Source organism: Rana temporaria, chromosome 3, assembly GCF_905171775.1.
Source record: "Rana temporaria chromosome 3, aRanTem1.1, whole genome shotgun sequence".
NCBI lineage: Eukaryota > Metazoa > Chordata > Amphibia > Anura > Ranidae > Rana > Rana temporaria.
Window position 1 is genome coordinate 229,979,631 of NC_053491.1, and position 24,023 is coordinate 230,003,653.

General features: G+C 43.9%; 1 protein-coding gene across 1 annotated transcript in view; it reads right to left on the reverse strand.

Annotated features, from left to right (window-relative positions):
• HK3 (hexokinase 3) overlaps positions 1–12,186 on the reverse strand; it is a 158,446-nt gene extending 146,260 nt beyond the window's left edge. Inside the window, exons 1-2 of the mRNA XM_040344403.1 lie at positions 12,094–12,186; positions 5,441–5,509 (exon numbers count right to left, since the gene is read on the reverse strand). Coding sequence (XP_040200337.1) covers positions 5,441–5,497 — 57 coding nt within the window. The 5' untranslated portion in view covers positions 5,498–5,509; positions 12,094–12,186. The remainder of the gene's footprint in view (positions 1–5,440; positions 5,510–12,093) is intronic.
• Between the last annotated feature and the right edge of the window lie 11,837 nt (positions 12,187–24,023).

Genomic DNA, 24,023 nt, shown 5'->3' on the forward strand with positions numbered 1-24,023 from the left:
TTCTCAGCCGTCACCAGCTTAATTCTTTTTCCAGATACAGGATTCACAGAACAGCAAAGACAACATTAGATGATGGCCCTGGAGCCTGCACCTTTAAAAATAAGTCAGCAATGGCAGCTCCTATGTGCCAGCCCACACATGTTTGTTCTACAAAGCTCAAGAAACAGAAAGCAGTAATCTAGCATTCCCACGACTAAGCCACCCAATAAATAATTTGTGTTTAATTTCATTCAAAGCTTTTTATTATCTTAATGTTACTTTGAGCTGTACAGTTCCAATTAATTTAAAATGATGCCTTACTAAGAAAATAAATGTAGACAGAAACATCTATAAATTGAATTACTTTCTGGATCTTTTTAAAGGTAGAACAGTCAAGAAAGAAATACGGGAGCTGCCATTGCTGACATCTTTTGAAAATGCTAGTCTTCTGCCGCGTACACACGATTGGACATTCCGACATCAAAACCGTGGATTTTTTTCAGACGGATTTTTGGCTCAAACTTGTCTTGCATACACACGGTCACACAAATACAGACGATCGGAACTTCTGACAAGAACGTTTGTTGACGGAAAAATTGAGAATCTGCTCGTAAATTCCGTCAGCAAATGTCCAACGGAGCCCCCACACAGTCGGAATATCCAACCAAAAGCTCACATCGAACATTTGTTGTGTACGCGGCATACTACTTTGAAAATTCAGGGCCAGATTCACAGAAGAAATACGCCAGAGTATCTACTGATACTCCGGCGTATTTTCAAATTTGCCGCGTCGTATCTTAATTTGTGATTCACAAACAAGATACGTCGGCTTTTGGCTAAGATCCGACAGGCTTACAGCTTCGTACGCCTTCGGATCTTAGGCTGCATTACTTCGGCCGCCGCTGGGTGGAGTTTGCGTCGTTTTCCAGCGTCGGGTATGCAAATTAGCTTTTACGGCGATCCACGAAGCTACTCGCGTGCGTTACGTCGTTTTTTCCCGTCGCAAAGTTAAGCAATCTTTTTCATGGCTTAACTTTACAACAGCCATGTTAAAGTATGGCCGTCGTTCCCGCGTCAAATTAAAAAAAAAAATTTTGGCGTAAGTACGTTACGCACGTCGCCATTCACAAACACGTCGGGGTGCCGTAATTTTGCGCAAAGCACGTCGGGAAATTTACTAACGGAGCATGCGCAGAACGTTCTGCACGGGAGCGCGCCTAATTTAAATGGTACACGCCCCATTTGAATTAGGCGGGCTTGCGCCGGACGTCTTTACGTTACTCCGCCGCAAGTTTATACTCAAGTGCTTTGTGGATCAAGCACTTACGAGAAAAACTTGCGGCGGTGTAACGTAAAGACGATACGTTACGCCGCCACATTTATACCTGACCCTGGCCCTCAGATCTTATATGCATACTGATTCTAGATCAGTCGCAGTAGCTTTCATTTTTCCTTTATGACAGGTGACATACAAGACATTATTATTTCTCCTGCTACCCAAATAACACAAAGTACATTTTAAAAATACACAAAATCCCCATCACCAGACTTTATAAAGCTGGCTATAAATAGAAAATTGAGCGAAAGTTCTTAAAACAAAATTCTACTAGTGTTCGGCCAGCTTAAGAGTGATCATAATAATACTAATCAAAATGTGGCTGCAGTCATTAACATCATCTCTACCTATAAATATAAAATGCAGCACATTGTTTAGGATATTGACTGACAGTATTCTGCCTACCTCCATGAAAACTGACGACAGTGTAGGCAGAGCATACATACCTTCCCCCCTCATTATATGAATAAATAAAACAATAATAATAAAAATACAAGACAGCCCGTGATGTTTTAATTGGTAAGCTATTCATCTAAATAGAAAAACTGTAATTTAGCGAAAATAATTTTCATCTTCAGGGTCTGACATCTGAACAGCCATGCCAATTAAAATGTACGCTATAGGTCCAGGGTAATTAGAATACTGAAAGGATGAGTGTGATTAGTTTAGAATACAAAGTGGCTGGGATAGTTGATTGGAATACAATAGGGCCAGGTTGATAACTGTAAACACAGACTGATTGAGAGCTAATCAGCAAAGTGTCTAGAGACGCTGACACACAGCAGATTTAACCACAAACCCGCAGCTCAAACATGACAGAGGACTACAGCTAGTATATAGAATACATGTGCATGAACGTTTAATAGGCAGACCTGGCACCTAATGCATTGGGCTGAGCTTGGCATTGTCATGTCTATGGTATATGGACAGCTATGGCAGACCATTCTATGCTGGATACCCGTGATTGGATTACCGTATTTATCGGCGTATAACACGCACCCTAACTTTAAGAGGGAAGTTTCAGGAAAAAATAATTCCATAGCCCCCTGCGTATAACACGCAGGTACAGTTTACCCTCTATTTTCAGGGTAAAAAAGTGAGTGGTATACTCCAATAAATACAAAAACCTCTTTGCATATACCTCCTTCATTCCCTATGAGTCAGTTCAGACACTGCAAACATTAAATGGGCATTTCAACTCCTTATTTTGGCCGGTTCAGCAGGGACTGATTGAGATTCAAACCATTAATGGGCAGGCAGAATGTACCCAAGATGTTTGATCAACTTCGGTACAGCCAGCCTGCCGGATTTTATATGCGATTATTGCAAGCGGCTGTTTTAGCCACTAGCAATAATTACTGTGTTCTCCCAGTGTGGATGGCTTGGCCCACCAGAAGAACACAATGGCACATTGGGAGGGATTTCCCTATAAACAATGTCAACCAATGGTTGCAGGAAATACATTTTCTCTGTCTATGGCCAGCCTTAAAGAGGAAGTAAACCCTGATTTGTTTTACTTCCTTTTTGTTCCCTGCAAAGTAAAAGTATAATGGGCTAGTATGCATGGCATACTAGCCCATTATGTGCCACTTACCTGCAGAAGAAGCCTGCAATGTCACCACTGTCCCTGCTGTGTGGCCACATCTATCTTCAACTCCTCTTCCTTCCGGGGCCGTGGACTCCGGCTCTGTTACTGGCCGGAGTCATGTGACGTCACTCCCACGCATGCTTGCGGGAGCTGATGGTCACGGCACGGGCACTATAGAAACGGCACCATCGTACGCATTTCTTCAGTGCGCATGCGTCAATGACGTCGGCGCAAGGGTATATGGTGAAAATCTCATAAACCGTACAGGTTTAGGAGATATTTCCAGTACCTACAGGTAAGTCTTATTATCGGCTTACCTGTAAGGAAAATTGGTTGTTCAGGGTTTACAACCACTTTAAATGACCTCAGTTCCTTCAATACAACCTTATGGATGGTGGCATCTGAGGGTGCCTTATGGATATAAGATCCATCACAGGTATCTGTGTCTTTGTAGCTTTTCTAAACATGAAGGATAGGTTTAGCTGATTATTCTTGTTTAACCTAGGAAGCTTGGTAGGGAGGGGGTTACCCTGACAGTTTCCAGAGCTGGCTTATGTGAGGGAAACAATAGTGAGAATTCTCTATCCATTGCTGTTTCCCTCATTAGCTGATGGTTGGCGATATCTACAAGTGCAGATACTGCCAGTCAATCTATTTAAGAATGGATAGTTTTAAGGACAACTGTACCTTTGGTACAGGTTGTCCTTTAGGCTGGGTTCACACTATGTGTGGCCGCGGAACACAGCAGGGGGTACGGTACGTCCCTGTTCATCGTTTCAGGTCTGAATTTTTGCTTGGATTCAGACCTGAAATCGAGCCAAAGACACACAGGACCCTTCTGCTGTGCGCTCCACGACCGGCCGCGAGATGTGTGAACTGGCTCCATTGAGAGCCAGAGTAACAGTTAGGCCCCGTACACACGTCCGAGGAACTCGACGTGCCAAACACATCGAGTTCCTCGTCGAGTTCAGTGTGGAAGTCGCCAAGATCTCGGCAGGCCGACTTTCCTCATTGAACAACGAGGAAATAGAGAACATGTTCTCTTTTCGGCCCGACGAGTTCCTCGTCGGCTTCCTTGCTGAAAAGTGTACACACGACCGAGTTTCTCGGCAGAATCCAGCTCCGACCGAGTTTCTGGCTGAATTCTGCCGAGAAACTCGGTCGTGTGTACGGGGCCTAACACTATCCATTACCACAGTAACACTATCCTGTCATGCAAACTGGGTGCGGGGAAACCTTCATCCAATTTGCATTAAGCCTCGTACACACATACAGGATTCCCGGCGGTAAAAAGTTTGAGAACCTGCTTGGTAAGTTTTTCCCCCTACACATCGCAATTTTTCACACAGGAAAACTGCCGGGAAAAAGACCACCGGGAATCCCGGCGGGAAAAAAGAGAGCTGGTTCTCTTTTTTTCCGGTAGTTTTCCTGTCGGAAAAACTGCGATGGAGCATACACACGGCCGGTTTTCCTGGCCAAATGCTCTCATGGCAGTTTTCCTTACGCGAAAACCGGTTGTGTGTACGAGACTTTAGTGTGAACCCAGCTTCAATAAAAGCAGCAACTTTGCTTAGTGCAGCTGACCTGGTCTTATATTTACCTTTGGCCTCAATCCAATGATCTCCCTGGGACAACCCATTGAAAGCTCCATAGTCTTGAGTCACAAAATGTCCTAGTTGTGTCCTCCTCAAAATATTCAATATCAATCACAGTCCAATTAATTTCTTATCACAGACCCATTTATTCATACGGTGAGCCAAGCTAACTGTGGGCCACCAGCGGTCCCTCAGAATATGGTTCTCCCAAAGAAATTAATCGGGTCATGGCACCCGTGCAAACAGATTGAAGAAGACCCATTTTGTACAGCAAGACTTTGTGGCTCCTAAACTGCAATATAATACTTTTTTGGTTTTAGGATTAATACCTCTTTATTCTTGACAGTTATGCATCAAGGGCATTGACTGCTTTTTCAGCCATACACCTTGCCAGGATGAATGTAATAATTAGTAGATGGAATACAATCAAGAAAAGATGGCACAGTAAGCAAGAGCAAATTAAATATTAAATATCATTATATTAAATTATTAAATATCAGGTAACCTTTAAAACATTTTCTAGACTATTTTTTTATATTCTTAATGAGCTATAAATTTCCCTTAAAGGGTAATTTCGGATTGATTGATTGATGACCTATTACACTTTGAACTACTTTATTATATAAACCCTTGTATACTGCAGCATTCCTGGTGTCCTGTCTTAGAAACAGAACAATAGCCTAATGGCTAAATAACCCAACCCCACTGGTGGCTGTTTTTGCCACGAGCGTAAGAATTATGTTGAGCCCATGGTACCCACAGACATACCACTCATCTACCATTACTAATCATTTTGGCAGGAGTGCCATGTACCGTCTATTGGTAGCTTATGCAGGACAGTTCTGCACAATTTTCTTTCTGCTTTTTTAGAAATGCTTTTGTGCTGTAAATTTGTAGTCTGCATTAGCTGTACAGAGTGACAGGTGCTGACACTGTTCTCACCTCTTCATTGGCAGGCCGATGCACGTTCCCCACTGATCCTGCTCCTGGGTTTTCCATTGCTTGATGTTTCTGGTGGAAAGAACAGCAGACTGTAAGCAGGAAAATGAGAGCAGAGAAAACAGGAAACTAGAGAGCAGTATTGGCATACACGACCAGACAAATTAGAAAGAAACAAGAAGTGGCAGCAAAACACTAATAAATTACTGACAACGTCACATGCAATTTCTGACCTGGGATATTCTTTAGAAATGACCGGATTAGTATATAATGATGACAAAACCTCACAAAGAGGAAGTAATAAAGTGCTGTCGTAACCTAAGCACTAAAAACATAACTAGTACGGAAAATTAACAAACTGTTATGGGAAGTGTATTCTGTGTCATCAAGTGATATGCTTCATACGTGCTGGACAGCAATGCTAATCTTAACAGACCTATAACTCGATCATGTGTGAACTGTATGGATGCATACAAATGGGCTATAGTGCCCAGATCTGATGGTTGGGAGACTGATCTAATCACAAGGGTCCCCGTGAGCACATTACAAGAATACATAATTAGATCATACTGGAGACCTATCTAAGGCAGAGGAGGGCTGGGCCAGGGGGCAGGGTGGCAATTGCCTCCCAGGCCGCCCCATCTTATGTTATGCCCGCTACCATTTTCTTTTTTTATTCTGGTCTAGGAAGTTGGGCCGGGGGCACGGTCATGGCGACCGACCACTAGCTTTTGCATTCCCGTAGTTGTAGACCGTGCTCAAGCTCCAAGTGGGTGGAAAACAGAGCAGCGCAGACCTCCCCCCATACATCCCATGTAACCTTCCCCAGTGATCAGGCTGCATTAATGGGCACTGGTGAGGCTGCATTGAAACACCAGGTGGGTCATGGATGGTGAGCTGATTTGGCGGTTCAATGGGCCACTTGACTGGACTTGCCCCCCAGGCCTAAGGCTGCCAGCCCTCACCTGATCTAAGGTACACACAAATGCCCTCTACCGGTTTTCCTGACATGTCAAAACCCAACGTTTTTCCCAACGTGAATCCTCTCAAGCCTGCATTGCATACACACGTTCAGTAAAAAAAAAAACAAAGCACGGTGACGTACAACGGGAATATAAAGGGGAAGTTCCATTCAAACGGCGCCACCCTTTGAGCTGCTTTTGCTGATCCTCGTGTTAGTAAAAGTTTGGTGAGAGAAGAATTAAGCTTTTCAGTCTTCGCGCTTTTCAGTATGTTACAGCGTGACGAATGTGCTATTTCCGTTCCGAACGCTAGTTTTACCAGAACGAGCGCTCCCGTCTCATATTTGATTCTGAGCATGTGCGTTTTTTCCCGTTGGAAAAGCATACACACGAGCGGTTTTCACAACAAGAAAAAGACTGACGGGAAACACAAAGGGAAAAAATAGAGCCAGTTCGAATTTTTTTTGTGGTCAGTTTTCTCGTTGGGAAAATTGCTATGGAGCATACGCATGACCCGTTTTCCCGTCCAAACTAGAAAATTGCAGTTTTCTTGTCAGGAAAACCGGTCGTGTGTATGAGGCATTATAGTTTTTTTTCGTTCAACCCAGCGGGCTGAACGAAAAAAAATAACAGCTCAGGTCGGAGCCGTTGTACTAACAATCCGATGTTAGCCTAGTGATCTCCCTTGCTGTTCTACTGTGTTCTGAGAGGTGGATGCCCCCACCACCCCCACCAGAACACTCCGGTCAGCATCATTGGCTTAGAGTGCTGATCAAGAGCCAAACAGCAGACCTTTTTTGGTCATGCCCCTTTCGACAGAAACCGGCAGAACGGCCAGCTTCTGTCTATTGAACTGGCCGATGGCTCCTGACATTTGGCCCATGTGTACTAGGCTTTAGGGTAAAGTACACCACTATATCTGGTATCTGTTAATGCCTAGTACACGTGATCAGAAAATCTGGCGAAAAATACTATCTTTGAATTGATCGTACAATAATATAATTTTTTTTTTCATTTTGGATAGAGCAAGGAAGGGTTATAACCACTGTCAGATTATTTTTTTTGCCATCTGTGTCCCATTTTAGAGATTTCCCTTCTCTTCCTGTTTTATAGCCAAACAGGAAAAGAGAAGAAATCCCTGCAAATGAAGGGAATCCCTTGGGGACCTTCAGGTCACCAGAACTAGTTTCCCCGTTGGAAGATTCCCCCTCTATTGCTTTTCTGTGGACAACCCAAAATTTGGGATTTTGGGATAATGACCATGATGATGGTAAACAGGACAAATAGAGAAGTTGAATCTCCTTAACGGGTGCATAGACATCAATAATAACTGACAGTTGTTTTAATACCTCTCGACTGGCTCCTGTACATTTACATCGGGAGAATGGCATTTCTGGTCAAAGTGATGTATATATACGTCACTTTGAAATTCCTGCCATGCGGGCGCGCGCCACGGACACCACTAGCGAGCTCCGTGACGGTGCCCGCGGGATAAGCGGACTCGATGTCCGCTGGTGTCTCACGATTGGGTCACAGAGCTGCAGAACTGGGACAGGCAAGTGTAAACAAGCATCTCCCTGTTCTGCCTAGTGACACGGGAACAGCAATCAGTGACGTGTCACATGTAGCCACGCCCCCTAACAGTAAGAATCACTCCCTAGGGCACACTTAACCCCTTCAGCGCCACCCAGTGGTTAACCCCTTCAATGCCAGTGTAATTTTCACAGTAATCAGTGCATATTTATAGCACGTATAGCTGTAAAAATGACAATGGTCCCAAAAATGTGTCAAAGGTGTCCGATGTGTCCGCCATAATGTCACAGCAATGATAAAAATCGCTGATCGCCACCATTACTATTAAAAAAAAAACTATTAATAAAAATGCCATAAAACTATCCCCTATTTTGTAGACGCTATAACTTTTGCGCAAACCAATCAATAAACGTTTATTGCGGGTTTTTTTACCAAAATATGTAGAAGAATACGTATCGGCCTAAACTGAGCAAAAAAATCGTTTTTTTTTTAATATATTTTTTGGGGATATTTATTATAGCAAAAAGTAAAAAATATAGCTTTTTTTTCAAAATTGTCGCTCTATTTTTGTTTATAGCGCAAAAAATAAAAACCCCAGAGGTAATCAAATACCACCAAAAGAAAGCTCTATTTGTGGGAAAAAAAGGACGTCAATTTTTTTTTTGGGAGCCACGCCGCACAACCGCGCAATTGCCAGTTAAAGCGACGCAGTGCCGAATCGCAAAAATGCTCTGGTCTTTGGCAAGCGAAATGGTCCGAGGCTGAAGCGGTTAAAGTATAACTAAAGGAAAAACTTTTTTTTTTCAATTTTGGATAGAGAGGAGAGGGATTAGAACATCTTTTAGGTTATTATTGCTGTCTATGCCCCCTTCACCTTCTCTCTGTGTCCTGTTTACCATTATGATTGAAAGTTAAAATAAAAGAAAATCCCAAATTGTGGGTTGTCCCCAAAAAAAGTAATAGAGGGGAAATCTTCCAATGGGGACACTAGGTCTGCTGACCTGCGGGCCCCACGGAATTCCCTTATTTTGCAGGTATTTCCTCTCACTTTCTGTTTGGACATTGGACAGGAAGCTAAGGTAAATCTCCCCAAAGGGACACAGATGGCAAAAAAAAAAAAACTGACAGGGGGTTATGACCTCCCTTGCTCCATCCAAAATGAAAAAAAAAAGTTGTGCCTATAGTTCTGCTTTAATTCATACGTCAATTTCATTGCATGCACTAGAGGGTGCTCAATACAATATAGAGGCAGCCTTGCTTTGAGTGGGAGGTCACTGATGGTTACAATGATCGCAGACAGAAATACATTCTACCACGTACTGCATGAGATTTTTTATTTTTTGCATTCTTAGCAGCCTTTTACGACTGTGAGATAATGCCTTCTGCCTCAGCCTGCTGCACCTTTCCCCATGAAAATCCTTTTTTTTTTCACTATGAATAAAGTCATAATGTAATGTTTTTTTTTTTTTTTTTTTTATGAAAGCAATTAACAGGAGCCAAGAATAGTGGATGATGTTAAATAATAGAAAGACTTCAGCTTAAAAAAAAGACGTCAAACTAAAGCTTTTTACACACAATGGGATTTTATCGGACACATCCGTGGAATTTTGTCCGAAGGGCATTGGCCGTAAACTTTTTCTGCATACATAAGACAGAACATTTTCAGCCAACATACACAAAACGTTGTGTTTTTTCAGCGCTTTAGCGCCACCCTTTGGGCAACTTCTGGTAATGTTATGCTATGGTTAGCGCCGTCCGTGGACGTATCCCAGTGCGCATGCGTCGGAAAGAATGCCTAAGATACGTCGAACACTGCCTACGACGTGAACGTAACTTACGCACAGCCCTATTCGCAAACAACGTAAAAAGATACGCTTGTTCCGACGTCCATAACTTGCATGGGCTGCGCCACCTAGGGAGCAGCTTTATCTTTACGCCGGCGTATGTCTTACGTAAACGGCATAACTAATTGCGACGGACGCACATACGTTCGTGAATCGGCTTATCTTGCTCATTTGCATATTCTACGCGGAAAACAACGGAAGCGCTACCTAGCAGCCAGCGTAAATATGCACCCTAAGATACGACGGTGTAGGAGACTTACACCGCTCGTATCTTAGCCTAATTTAAGCGTATCTGGTTTCCAGAATACGCTTAAATTTACGACGGCGTAGATTCAGAGTTACGATGGCGTATCTACTGATACCCCGGCGTAACTCTCTCTGAATCTAGCTTTATGTGTTTTTTCAGCTCGTTTGCGCCACCCTTTGGGCAACTTCTGATAATGTTGTGTTATGGTTAGCATTGCTTCTGAGCATGCGTGTTTGCACTTTGGAGTTTTGTCCGATGGACTTCTGTACACAGGATTGTATAATCAGACAACACACATTTGTTGTCGGAAAATTTTAAAGCATGCTATCCAACATTTGTTGTGGGAACATTTTAAAGCATGCTATTCAACATTTGTTGTCAGAAAATCCGACAACAATTGTCCGATGAAGTGTACAAACAGATTTTCTGACAACAGCCTGTCATCACACAATTCCCGTTGAAAAATCTGATCGTGTGTACAAGACGTAAAGGTCCGTACACACAATCGGATTTTCTGACAGGAAAAGTGTGATGGCAGGATGTTGTCGGATAATCTGACCGTATGTATGCTCCATCGGACAATTGTTGACGGAGAGAGAGAGAAAGAGGGGGAGAGGAAGAGAGAGAGGGGGAGAGAGAGGGGGAGAGAGAGGGGGAGAGGGAGAGAGAGAGAGGGAGAGAGAGGGGGAGAGAGAGGGGGAGAGAGGAGAGAGAGAGGGAGAGAGGGTGAAATAGGAAAGAGAGAGAGGGGGAGAGAGAGAGAGAGGGAGAGAGAGAGGGGGGAGAGAGGGAGAGAGAGGGAAGAGAGAGGGGGAGAGAGAGGGGGAGAGAGAGGGGGAGAGAGAGAGGGAGATAGGGAGAGGGGGAGAGAAGAAGAAGAGAGAGGAATAGAGAAAGAAAGAAAGAAAGAAAGAAAGAAAGAAAGAAAGAAAGAAAGAAAGAAAGAAGAAGAAGAAGAGAGAGGAAGAACGATAAAGAAGAGAGAGAAAGAAAGAGAAAGGAAGGAAGGAAGGAAGAGAGAGAAGGAGAGAGGCAAAAAGAGAGAAAGAAAAAGAGAGAGAAAGAAAGAGGGTGAGAGAGAGGAAGAGAGAGAGAGAGAGAAACAGAAAGAGAGAAAGGAGGAAGAGAGAGAAGCAAAAAGAAAGAAAGAAGAGAGAGAGAAAAAAGAGGAAGAGAGAGAGAAATAATGAAAGAAAATGCTAGCGGAAACTTCCCGAAATAAAGAAAAAGAAAGAAAGGAAGAAAAATGAGAGAAAGAAAGAAGAAGAGAGAGAAAAAACGAGGAAGAGAGAGAGAGAGAAAGAATGAGGAAGAGAGAGAGAGAAAGAGAAAGAAAGAAGTAGAGAGAGAAGGAGAGAGGCAAAAAGAGAGAAAGAAGAAGAGAGAGAAAAAAAGAGGGTAAGAGAGAGGAAGAGAGAGAAACAGTAAGAGAGAAAGAAGGGGGAAGAGAGGGGAAAAAGAGAGAGAGAAGCAAAAAGAAAGAAAGAAGAGATAAAAAAAGAGGGAGAGAGAGAAAAAAAGAGGAAGAGGGAGAGAAAAAAAGAAAGAAAATGCTAGCGTAAACTTCCCGAAATAATGGGAATTCTCCCCTTAGCACCAGAAAAGGAAAGGGGGAAAAAGAAGAAGAAAGAAAGAAAGAAAGAAGAAAGAAAGAAAGAAAGAAAGAAAGAAAGAAAGAAAGAAAGAAAGAAAGAAAGAAAGAAAGAAAGAAAGAAAGAAAGAAAGAAAGAAAGTGATGTTTTGGAAAAGTATGAATGCTGCAGCAGCAGTACAACAAGGCGGAAAAAGTAATTGTAGAAAGACATCACAACTCTCCAATGAAAGCTCTTGGCATACAGAATATCCTGTTTTTATTCCCTTTTTTCCCAATAACTGAATGATTTAATCCTGTAATTGTTGACAATTTGGAAAGTCACGTAACAAGTTCACCACGGCAGACACTATAACATTTCCAACAGACAGCACGCTGCCTTATACCTTCACTAACACACAAGGAAACACATCATTGCACATTTACATTAACAAAATATCACGTTGCATGGAGATGCAGTAACTAAGTTGAATACATACCTACAGTGAAGGGAGAGAAAGGTGTGTACATACCAAGATGAGACTCCTTCAATAAATACTACACACCCAATAGAAGGTGTCCCCCTCCTTCTGCATTATAATTTGCATATCCTCCCACAGCATTATATAGTGCCTCTCCTGTTCCTGGCACCTAATCTAGGAGCCAGCCCAATTATTCAGCCAACATGTCGACAAACAACCTGACGGAGGCTGCGCTATCATCTATCCCAGAGTTGCTGACATGCCATACCTGTAATCCTCTGTGCTTATTCTTATTAAACTGTACTTCTGCTCCACACATATCAAAGTATTTAATGAAGTTTAGTATTCTTTAGAAAAAAAAAAGTACTTGAATCTGTCTACTTATCAGTCTCTTGTTTCCCCATCACTTAGCCAGCCATAGACAGTTCAAATCTCATATGGTTCAGCAAGGGCCCTCCGGGATTCAAACCATGTGTAGGCAGGCTGATTGTACTTGTCGATCCATCACTTGGGTACAACCAGCATGTCGGATTTTTTATACGATTATTGCCAGCGGGTATAGCCACTAGCAACAAACACTGTGGCCCGGATTCACAAAGCACTTACGGCGACGTATCTCGATATACGCCACGTAAGTGTAACTTACACTGCCGTGCCCACAGAACTAGATACGCCTGAAAATAGGCTTCATCCGACCGACGCAACTTTCCTACGCCGGCGTATCGTGGGCGCATATTTACGCCGGCCGCCTCATTGCAAATATGCAAATGAGGGAGATACGTCGATTCACGAACGTAGTTGCGCCCGTCGCATAATCTACGCGGTTTGCGTAAGGCTTACGTCCGGCGTATAGTTATTCCCCATCTATGAGGCGCAACTCAAGCAAAGGTATGGACCAGGGAACAGCTGTTGTATTTTACGTTGTTTACGTAGTAGTGCGTGAAAAGGGCTGGGCATAGGTTACGTTCACATCGTAGGCAGTGATCCGTCGTATCTTAGGGAGTAGTTCCGACGTGATTCTGCGCATGCGCACTGGGTTGCGTCCACGGGACGGCGCATGCGCCGTACGTTATTCGTATCTTTATGACGCTCAGTCCATCATTTACATGGGGTCACGCCTCATTAGCAAGGCTCACGCCCACTTCCACCGTAGATTTGGGGTTGAGTGCTTTGTGAATCCAGTGCTTGCATCTGTGCGCTGCGTCGGCGTAGCATATATTAGATACGCTACGCCCACATAAATATGCGCCGATGTATGTGAATCCGGGCCTGTGTGTTCTCTCGGCAGGGACGGCTTCCCGCCGAGAGAACTAGGGTGACCACGTGTCCCGGTCTGCCCGGGATTGTCCCGTAATGTACACATTTGTCCCTGGTCCCGGGCACCTTCATTGCGGGACAATACAGTGTCCCGCAATGAAACTGACAGTCTGGGAACAGGGGAGGACCGAGCTGCCATAGTGCTGGCTCTGGCTCCACCTCCACCTCCTCCTGATCACTGGTTGCTACAGCCGCTTGGTGTCTGGCAACCAGTGACGTCACTGCCCAAGTTGAAAGCAGAGGAGGATTTCACTTCCTCCTCCTCCGCGCTAGTGCTGCTGGGGAGTCACTGCTGGTTCTCTGACCTCCGCTCCAGTGACTGGCTTGCTGCTTCTGTGGGGTGTTTCTGTTTCCACAGCTGCGAGGCATCACTTCCTCCCCCCTCCTGCCCATCTCAAACTAACACAGGACTGAAGTCCCCCCCCCCCCTTCTCCTTGGCTCGGATGTCACAGGAGAGGGAGGAGAAAGGAGGACGGGACATGCTGATCTGAGGTTAGTACATACACAATCTTAATGCTTGGCACTTGCAGAAGAAGGAGACACAGAGACAGGGGGCACCCCTTCCAGCACAATTTCTCTCCCCTCCCAAAGTGTGCCCCTAACACATACAGCATGCTGTTATCCAGGGCTGCTGTTAGAAATTATGGGGCCCCGTACAGCCTACCTGGCAGACGCCCCCCCCCCCACTAAAAATACACATAGGGCCAGATTCTCAGTCAGCGGCGTATTTTTGCCCGGGCGCAACGTATTCGATTTACGTTACGCCTCCGCAACTTAGACGGGCAAGTGCTGTATTCTCAAAGCACTTGCTCCGTAAGTTGCGGTGGCGTAGCGTAAATCGGCCGGCGTAAGCCCGCCTAATTCAAATTTGGATCGGGGGGGCGTGTTTTATGTAAAACTACTGTGACCCCACGTGATTGAAGTTTTTACGGAACGGCGCATGCGCCTTTCGTGGAATTTCCCAGTGTGCATTGCTCCAAAGTACGCCGCAAGGACGTCATTGGTTTCGACGTGAACGTAAATGACGTCCAGCCCCATTCACGGACGACTTACGCAAACGACGTAACTTTTTCAAACTTCGACGCGGGAACGACGGCCATACTTAACATTGGTACGCCGCACTTATGCCTCATACAGCAGGGGCAACTATACGCCGGGAAAAGCCTAACGTAAACGTTGTGGGCCAGATTTATCAAGAGATACGACGGCGGATCTCCTGATCCGCCGTCGTATCTCCCGATCCGCCGTCGTATCTCTGAGATCCGACGGTCGGATCTATGCGACTGATTCATAAGAATCAGTTCCGCATAGATCTCCCTTAGATCCGACAGGTGTAAGTGACTTACACCGTCGGATCTTAGGCTGCAATCTCCCGCCGGCCTCTAGGTGTCGCCTTGGTCTTTTATGCGTCGGCTATGCAAATGAGGAGAACCGCCGATTCAGAAACGAACGCCCGCCCGTCGCTTTTTTTTTTACGTCGTTTGCGTTCAGCTTTTTCCGGCGGATAGTTACCCCTGCTATACAGTATGAGGGGTAGCTAATGTTAAGTATGGCCGTCGTTCCCGCGCCGAGTTTCGCATTTTTACGTTGTTTGCGTAAGTCGGTCTGGAATACGGATGGCCGCAATTGACGTTGCCGCCGAAAACAATGACGTCCTAGCGACGTCATTTGGAGCATGCGCACTGGCAAATTTCGCCGGCGGCGCATGCGCAGTTAAATCGGCGCGGGAACGCGCCTGATTTAAATTGTACACTCCCCCTAGCCGCGGAATTTGAATTCTGCCGGGGGAGTTACGATCCGCCGGTGCAAGTTTCGAGGTAAGTGCTTTGTGAATACTGCACTAGCCTCGCTAAATTGCACCGGCGGATCATAAATCACATAGATTACGCAGATCTAAAGATCCGCTAATCTATGTGAATCTAGCCCCGTAACTTTACTGCGTCGGCCACACGTACGTTCGGGAATTCGCGTATCTAGCTAATTTGCATACTCGATGACTTACGCCTGTCGGATCTAATGGATATCTATGCAAAACTGATTCTAAGAATCAGGCGCATAGATACGACGGGTCGGATTAGGACTTACGACGGCGTACATGGCGCTGCGCCGTCGTAAGTCCTTTCAGAATCTGGCCCTAAAAGTATTATTAGATAATACAAACCTAACAAAGAACCTGTGTAAATTAGCCCCTTTTAAATAGTTTTCTTACATTTGGATTTAAAAAATTTATTATTTTTTTAAACATTATTTATTAGACTGTTAAACATTTTTTTTTTTACAGGACAGGGAAGCCGGCAGTGCCACGCACGGGAGGGGGCTTGGCAAAGTGACGGGGGCACACGGGGGGGATCAGAAGTGGGCAGGGAGGGGAATTGGTGCCGGGGAAGTAAATAAAGGAGCGATGCTCTGTGTCTCTCCCTGCAGCAGCTGAATGCCGACGGGAGGAAGAGATACTGTCTTTCAGTTGCTGCAGAGAGCAGCACAGGGCATCTTTCTGTAATTGCTCCTCTGCCCGACCACACTGATTCCTCCTGCTGTTCGGGCCCCTCTGTGTGCCTGGGCCCCCTACAGGAGGGCTGGTGCCCCCCCCCCTATCATCGGCCCTGCTCTTATCCCTCAAAAGTATTCTTCTTTGACAACTTGCCCCCCTCCCTACCTTCAAAGACAAACTGGCTGCTATTGAGGGGACAATTTTACCATCTGGAAACTTTGCTAGAGATTCAGGGCAATTGCTCCAGGTGCCAGTGCCCCACCTGTCAGGCAAGTTAGTGAAGCCAAGTGCCTGACCTTTTTTCAGCAATGGGCTCCAAGACTCAGGGCCGGTTCACACCATAAATCACATAGGAACACGCTCTGCATTCCTTAGCGATTCACATGCCTTCCAGGTTCTGTGCGATTTCGGCCCTTTCATTTGAATGGGCTGAAACCATGTCGGTCTGTACCAAGAGCTGTGCATGCGCTACTTTACAAAACGCACAGCAACTGGATCGCATGGTACTGCTGATCATACATTCTGGTGCAGGCAAACACTGCATTTGCTACCTGCATTTGGGTAGTCATTAACCCCTTGGCACCGGCCACACACAAATATGCGGCTTCTCTGTGCCTGGGCCTTGGCACAGAGAGGTCACATATTTGAATGAATTGCGATGAGTAGCGCTGTGCCGAGAGCGCACGCCCTGAGCACCCCCTTCACAGTTACCGGCGTCTAAGCAAAAGCTTGCGATCGCTGCAAGCGATCAGGAGTTTTTGGATCGTGTGTGCCAGGAGGCAAAGTGTAAAGAGGTTGACACCCACTACAGATCGCTATGGGAGTGCTCACAAAACGCAGGAATCCCTCACAGCATTCTGGTATAAACCGACACTTAGTCCAGATACACAGGATTTCATTTGTATCCCAGAAAGGTCCCACCAAAATCTTGCACACGGGCCCGCTGATTTCATACGCCCCTGACCCAAAAATCTGCAAAAAATATGTCAAAAATCATCTTTTTGTGGGGGATGTCCCTGAATGGCAGTTTTGGAAACCTACCCCCCACCCTACCCCCCACTGGGAGAACACAATAGCTCCGTGGGATTGCCCCAGCAACACATGGGGGAAATTAGCATTTTTCACACTATCTAGGATCGGCTTTAGACTGGCAGTGGGATGGTTAGGGTTCTAAGCCAGTTAGGCTGTGCTCCATACACTGTGCTGGAAAAGAATATGCTGATGGCAGAGAGATGACTTCATTAGCTGCACTGACATTGCCCTGTCACAGGAATGGGAAGGGAGAGGATATTGCTGTATTCTAAAGGCCCCTACACACAATCAGATTTTCCCACAACAATTGTGTGACGGGCAAATTTTGGATGCTCATGCTCTCAAATTGCCCGACAACAAACGTGTTCTGTCGGATTATCCGATCTCATGTACACAAGTCCGTCGGACTAAAATCCAAAGTACAAACACGTATGCTCCGAACCAATGCTAACCATAAGACAAAATTAGCAGAAGTTGCCCAAAGGGTGGCGCTAAAGAGCAGAAAAACACGTAGATAAGTGAACGTTGGCTGAAAAAGTTCTGCTGTCTGTATGCAGAACAAGTTCATGGCCAACGTCCTTCGGACAAAAATCCACGGATTTGTCCGATGGAAATCCGATCGTTTGTATGAGGCTTCAGAGTCTATGCACACTGGGCTTAAAAATTGCTGCTTCTACAGGCGTTTTGTGTTCTGCCTGTAGAAGCAGCTCAATGTTATCCTTTGTGTCCATGTACATTAGGACAATTACAGGCATATTCAAGGCTCAATGTTTAGAGGCAGGAAAAAAAAAATTCTGGTTCGCATTTCTGATTGGAGATTTCTGGCAAAAAAAATGCAAAACTCTCCTAAACTCGTCTGAACCATGTACAAAAAATGCTCTATATCAACTTTTTTTCTGCCAGGAGACCTGTTGTTTTTTTTTTAAGCCCCATGTGCATTGAGCCTTTAACGACTTGCCGACCGCGCTATAGACAAAAGACGTCTACAGCGCGGTCGAGTTGTTCTGGGAGGACGTCCCTGGGACGACCTCCCAGAATCCTGCTACCGGCGCATCACGGATCGTGGTAAATTGCCGCTGATAGCGGCTGTTTACCACGTGATCGCTCCGTCCAATGACGGAGCGATCACTTGTAAACAAACCGGCGTCATTTGATGACGCCGGTTCCCCCCTCCCCTCTCTGTACCGATCGGTACAGTGCGAGAGGAGAGGGGAGAGAGCGGGTGTCAGCGGCGCTGTGGGCTGGATCTGTGACAATTGCAGTCACAGATCCAGCAATCCATCCCTGCGCAATACTCTGCAATACCCTGCACAATACTCTGCAATACCCTGCAATACTCTGCAATACTTCAATACCCTGCTATACTCCAATACCCTGCAATACGCCCCCCCCAGCCCCCGCCACCCTCCGGTGCTTCTACCGACTCACCGCTACGATTGAAGCCAGGATCATTTTTAATTTTTTTTATTTCAGGCTTCCCAGCCTAGAGGTGAGATGTGGGGTCTTATTGACCCCATATCTCACTGTAAAGAGGACCTGTCATGCTATTTTCCTATTACAAGGGATGTTTACATTCCTTATAATAGGAATAAAAGTGATAAAAAAATGTATTTTTGGGGAAAAAAGTGTCAAACTAAAATAAATAAAGTAAAATGAACAATAAAATGTTTTATTTTTTTTAAATAAACACTGTCCCCGTGTGCTCGTATACAGAAGCGAACACATACATAATTCCTGCTGACATATGAAAACGGTGTTCAAGCTACACATGTGAGGTATCGCTGCGAACGTTAGAGCGAGAGCAATAATTTTGGCCCTAGACCTCCTCTGTAACTAAAAACATGTAACCAATAAAAAAAATGAAAGCGTCGCCTATGGGGATTTTTAAGTAGCGAAGTTTGGCACCATTCCACGAGCATGTGCAATTTTGAAGGGTGACATGTTGGGTATCTATTTACTCTGCGTAACTTCATCTTTCACATTATGCAAAAACATTGGGCTAACTTTACTGTTTTTTTTTTTTTTAAGCACAAAACATTTTTTTTAAAACGCATTCGAAAAATTGCTGCGCAAATACCATGCGAGATAAAAAGTTGTAATGACCGCCATTGTATTCTCTAGGGTCTTTGCTAAAAAAGCATATATAATGTTTTGGGTTTGTATGTAATTTTCTAGCACATAAATGATGATTTTTACATGTAGGAGAGAAATGTCAGAATTGGCCTGGGTGCTCCAGAACGCCTGATGGTGCTCCCTGCATGTTGGGCCTCTGTATGTGGCAACGCTGAGTAAAAGTCTCACACATGTGGTATCGCCATACTCGGGAGGAATAGCAGAATGTGTTTTGGGGTGTAATTTGTGGTATGCATATGCAGAAATAACCTGCTAATATGACAATTTTTGTGAAAAAAAATCTTGATTTTGCAAAGAATTGTGGGGAAAAAATTACAACTTAAGAAAACTCACCATGCCTCTTTCTAAATACCTTGGAATGTCTTCTTTCCAAAAAGGGGTCATTTGGGGGATATTTGTACTTTTCTGGCTTGTTAGGGTCTCAAGAAATGAGGCTGTCAGTACTTCAGGTGTGATCAATTTTCAGATATTGGCACCATAGCTTGTGGACTCTATAACTTTCACAAAGACCAAATAATATACACCAATTTGTACTTATTTTTACCAAAGATATGTAGCAGTATAAATTTTGGCCAAAAATTATGAAGAAAAATTACACATTTTCTAAATGTTATAACAGAAACGAGAAAAATTCATTTTTTTTACAGAATTTTCAGTCTTTTTTCTTTTATAGCGCAAAAAATAAAAATCCCAACGGTGATTATATACCACCAAAAGAAAGCTATATTTGTGTGGAAAAAAAGGACAAACATTTCATATGAGTACAATGTTGTAATTGTCATTCAAATTGTGAGAGCACCGAAAGCTGGAAATTGGTCTGGTTAGGAAGGGGGTTTAAGTGCCCAGTGGTCAAGAGGTGACTAAACTCTGGTCTAAATATACAGTATACAACCCGAGTTGGACTAGGGACTGTGGAATATTATTATTATACAGGATTTATATAACACCAACAATTTGTGCAGCGCTTTATAAAATGAATGCAGACACTACAGTTACAATACAATTCAAAAGGAATCAGATGACCTTGCTCACCAGAGCTTATAATCTAAAAGAGAAGGCCAGGTGGTACAAAAGGTAATAACTATGGGGGGATGAGCTGATGGGAAAAAATAAAAGTACAGTTGTTAGGTGGGGGCAAGATAGGCTTCTCCGAAGAGAAGGGTTTTCTGGGATCATCTAAAGGTGGACAGAGTAGAAGAAAGACAGACAGACTGGGGTAAGGAGTTCCTGAGGATGGGATAGGCAATGGAGAAGTCATGGAGGTGAGCATGGGAGGAGGTGATGGGCTATGGGATTTGTAATGTGCATATAGCAATGTACATGACCTCAACTAATGTGCACTGCTCGTTAAAAACAAACAGAAGTGAGAGAAAAAAGGAGAGGTTCAGGAGCTCAAGGAGAAGGAAAAACACAGTAATGCCGCGTACAGACGGTCGTTTTTTGTGATGAAACAAAATGACGTTTTATGTGATGAAAAAAAACGAAGTTTTTGAAACTTCATTTTCAAAAACGACGTTGCCTACACACCATCGTTTTTCAAAATGCTCTAGCAATGCGCGGTTACGTTCAGCACGTACGACGGCACTCTGTTCCATTGAAGCTTGCTTCATAACTTGCTTCTGAGCATGCGCGGGTTTAAAAACGTTGTTTTCAACAACGTTTTGCCCACACACTATCATTTTAATTGACACAAAAAACAACGTTTTGAAAAACGACACAAAAAATTCGAGCATGTTCGAATTTTTTTTTTTTTTTTTCGTTTTTCAGAAGACATAAAACAACGTTTTCCCCCACACACGGTCATTTTAAATGACGTTTTCAAAAACGTCGTTTTTTTTCCATCACAAAAAACGACCGTCTGTACGTGGCATTAGAAGCAAAACTGAGTTCAGCAGTCTGGCTGGGCTGTGTAAATCTAAGGACAAGCTAGACAGAGTTACAAATCCTTTGGTAAGTAAAATACCTCCCATGTACAGTATGTATATTATTGGTGTATTTAGTTGTTTGCCTGAGGTCTGGCTTTAAGCTCAGATTTAATAGATGGTTTTAGCAAACAATTCTTATACAGTAAACAGGTTTGTAGCTGTTTAAAGGGAAAGGTACCTTTTTAGTAAGTAAATGCTTTAAAGGAAACTTGTAAAGAAGAAAAAATAGTCCATCTTTCTCAGGCTGCATTCACACCTAAGCGACAGCCGCGTTCGTGTGTAGCGGCAGATTTGCCGCGATTACAAATGTTTAATTTTTTTTTTTTTTTCCTAAAGTATTCCCATTGCTGTCTATGGGAAAACGCGCCTGTCGCGTGAAAAAAAGGGTCCGGGACTTTTTTTCAGGCGACAGGCGTTGCGCGTCTATGAGATGTGAACCATCTCCATAGACGGCAATGGGAATTCTCCCCTCTAGCGACAGAAGCGTCCCGCGTCGGGCGTTTTGTCGCTTAGGTGTGAATGGGGTCTAATACATGCAGATCCCCCGTGGTTTGTTCCTTTATAAATGCTACAAGAAAACAAAAATGGCTATTGATCTATCAGAAATCCAGCTGTTGCTGCACTGAAATCCCAAACAATGTTGTCAACCCTGCCTAAAAGCTCTTGTGCTGGACTACAGAACACCTCCCCCTTTAGCTATGGTGTTCTGTATTCCAGCGGGCGAGATCTCACACATGAATGGTAATACAGCGAGTAAAATAAGTACTAAACAAGTCACAATTTTTCTAGGTAAATATATTTCTGAAGGTGCTATTGACATGAAATTTTCACCACATGTCAATACCCATACATACAAAGAAACCAAAACAAATATGTTTTAAAATTAAGTTATGTGTAATATAATGGAATGACACAGGGGAAAAGTATTGAACACATGAAGAAAAGGAGGTGCAAAAAGCCACGGAAAGCCAAGACACCAGCTGAAATCTATCAGTAATGACAAAGTACGGTAGTCCTGCCCCTTGTCAGTGCAAATTAATATCAGCTGGTTCAGTCTCAACTCATCGCCTACAAAAAGGTGTCTCATTACCAAGGTGTCACAAGAAACATCTCATGATGGATAAAAGCAAGATCTTTCTCAAGACCTTATTGTTGCAAAACATACTGATGGCATTGGTTACAGAAGGATTTCTAAACTGAATGTTCCAGTGAGCACTGTTGGGGTCATAAGCTGGAGTGGAAGTGGAAATAACATAATTTCACCATAAAATGGCCACGATCAGATGCTCCTCGCAAGATGTCCGCCACGCAAAGATCCGATTTTGCAGACGGAAGAAAACCCAACCACAGGGAACCCTGTAAATGCAAAGAATAAAGCAACACTAGGACAAGTAAACAATTTGTTGCTTTATGTTAATAAAGTTGGCTGTAAGTACATTACTTCAATAAAGCAGCACAGTCTGTCCTGGTAATGCATACATTGTTTATTTTTTTATTTTTTACAAAAGGCAAATCCACTTTGCACTACAAGTGCAAACTACAAATGCAAAGTGCACTTGGAAGTGCAATCGCTGTAAATCTGAGGGGTAGATCTGAAATGAGGGGAAGCTCTGTTGATTTTATTATCCAATCATGTACAAACTAAAATGCTGTTTTTTAATTTCCTTGCATGTCCCCCTCGGATCTACAGCGACTGCACTTCCAAGTGCACTTTGCACTTGCAGTTTGCACTTTTGGTGCAAAGTGGATTTGCCTTTTGTAAATAACCCCCAGTATGTTTTATTCTTTGCATACACGGGGTGAAGTGACTGTAAATATTCCGAAGATGACAAGTGCATGTAACTTCATAAATTTAAGGAATCAAATTTTTTGGTAAGCAAACGGTATGTGCTCTGTCTTGGTGATGGTACACCGAAGTCTGTGCAAACAGCTTGCAGTGTATCTGCACAAGATTATCATAGCACAATTGGAGTGTGTGTGTGTGTATATATATATATATAAATATATATATATATATAATATATAATTCTTGACATCCATCACATTGCACTTTCGGGACTTTCACGTGAAGGGTCCAATCAGGTCGACCTGTCAGTTTTTCAGGCAGACCTGATCGGACCCTCCATTCTCCTCTATGGAGCAGCGGATGTAAATGGACTTGTGTCCATTTACACCTGCCTACCTTCGAATTGACCTAACAAAAACAAACTGAAGGGGGATCCATTACGCTCTGTCTGGGTGGATCAGGACAGATACCAGTCGGGTATAAACAGACAGGCAGTTTGTTTACACCTGACTGCCCATAGAGCAGTGTGGGCTGTGTGTGTGTCCACTTGGCATAAGCGAAGCTAACACAAACCTGTTATCCTCTTGCTCTGCTCAGTGGGCGGTCAGTAGCCCTGCTGAGAAAAACAGAGTCTGTCCTATGTGAAAGGGGCCTCATTGATGTCCACCCTTATGTAATCTCTGACTGCTCCCATCTCTCTTATTCCCTTGCTCTGTCCTTATTCCCCCTTCTCTTCCCCACCCTTCCTTCCTCTGTCTCTAGATGGTCCCTATTATGTACATACAGCAGGCTGTGTAATAGGTACAGTCACACATGATATAGCACCTTACCTTCCTCTGAGGATCCATGCCATTCCTACTACATACCTCCTAACTTTTTAAGCTGGGAATGAGGGACACCTATCAGCAAAAGCATGCAGGCATAGGACACACCCCTGGTTACGCCCCCTTAAAGGAGACTTGTACAAAAAAACAAGATTGGTTAAACCCACAAGTGCTTTTTTTAACCACTACTATTCCTTTATATTGGCGTTTGGAATTTACAAATGCAGCAATTTAGAAGTTGGATGAAAGGTTTAGTGCTGGAAAACACCTTTTGATAGATAAAAAGTGCATTTTATATACAACTATATAGATCAGACCAAAATGAGGGACAAATGAGGAGAATGAGGGACAGAGGGATATTGCTCCAAATCAGGGACAGTCCCTAGAAATCAGGGACAGTTGGGAGCTATGCTACTACTGTGCCTGCTGGCCCCTCCCC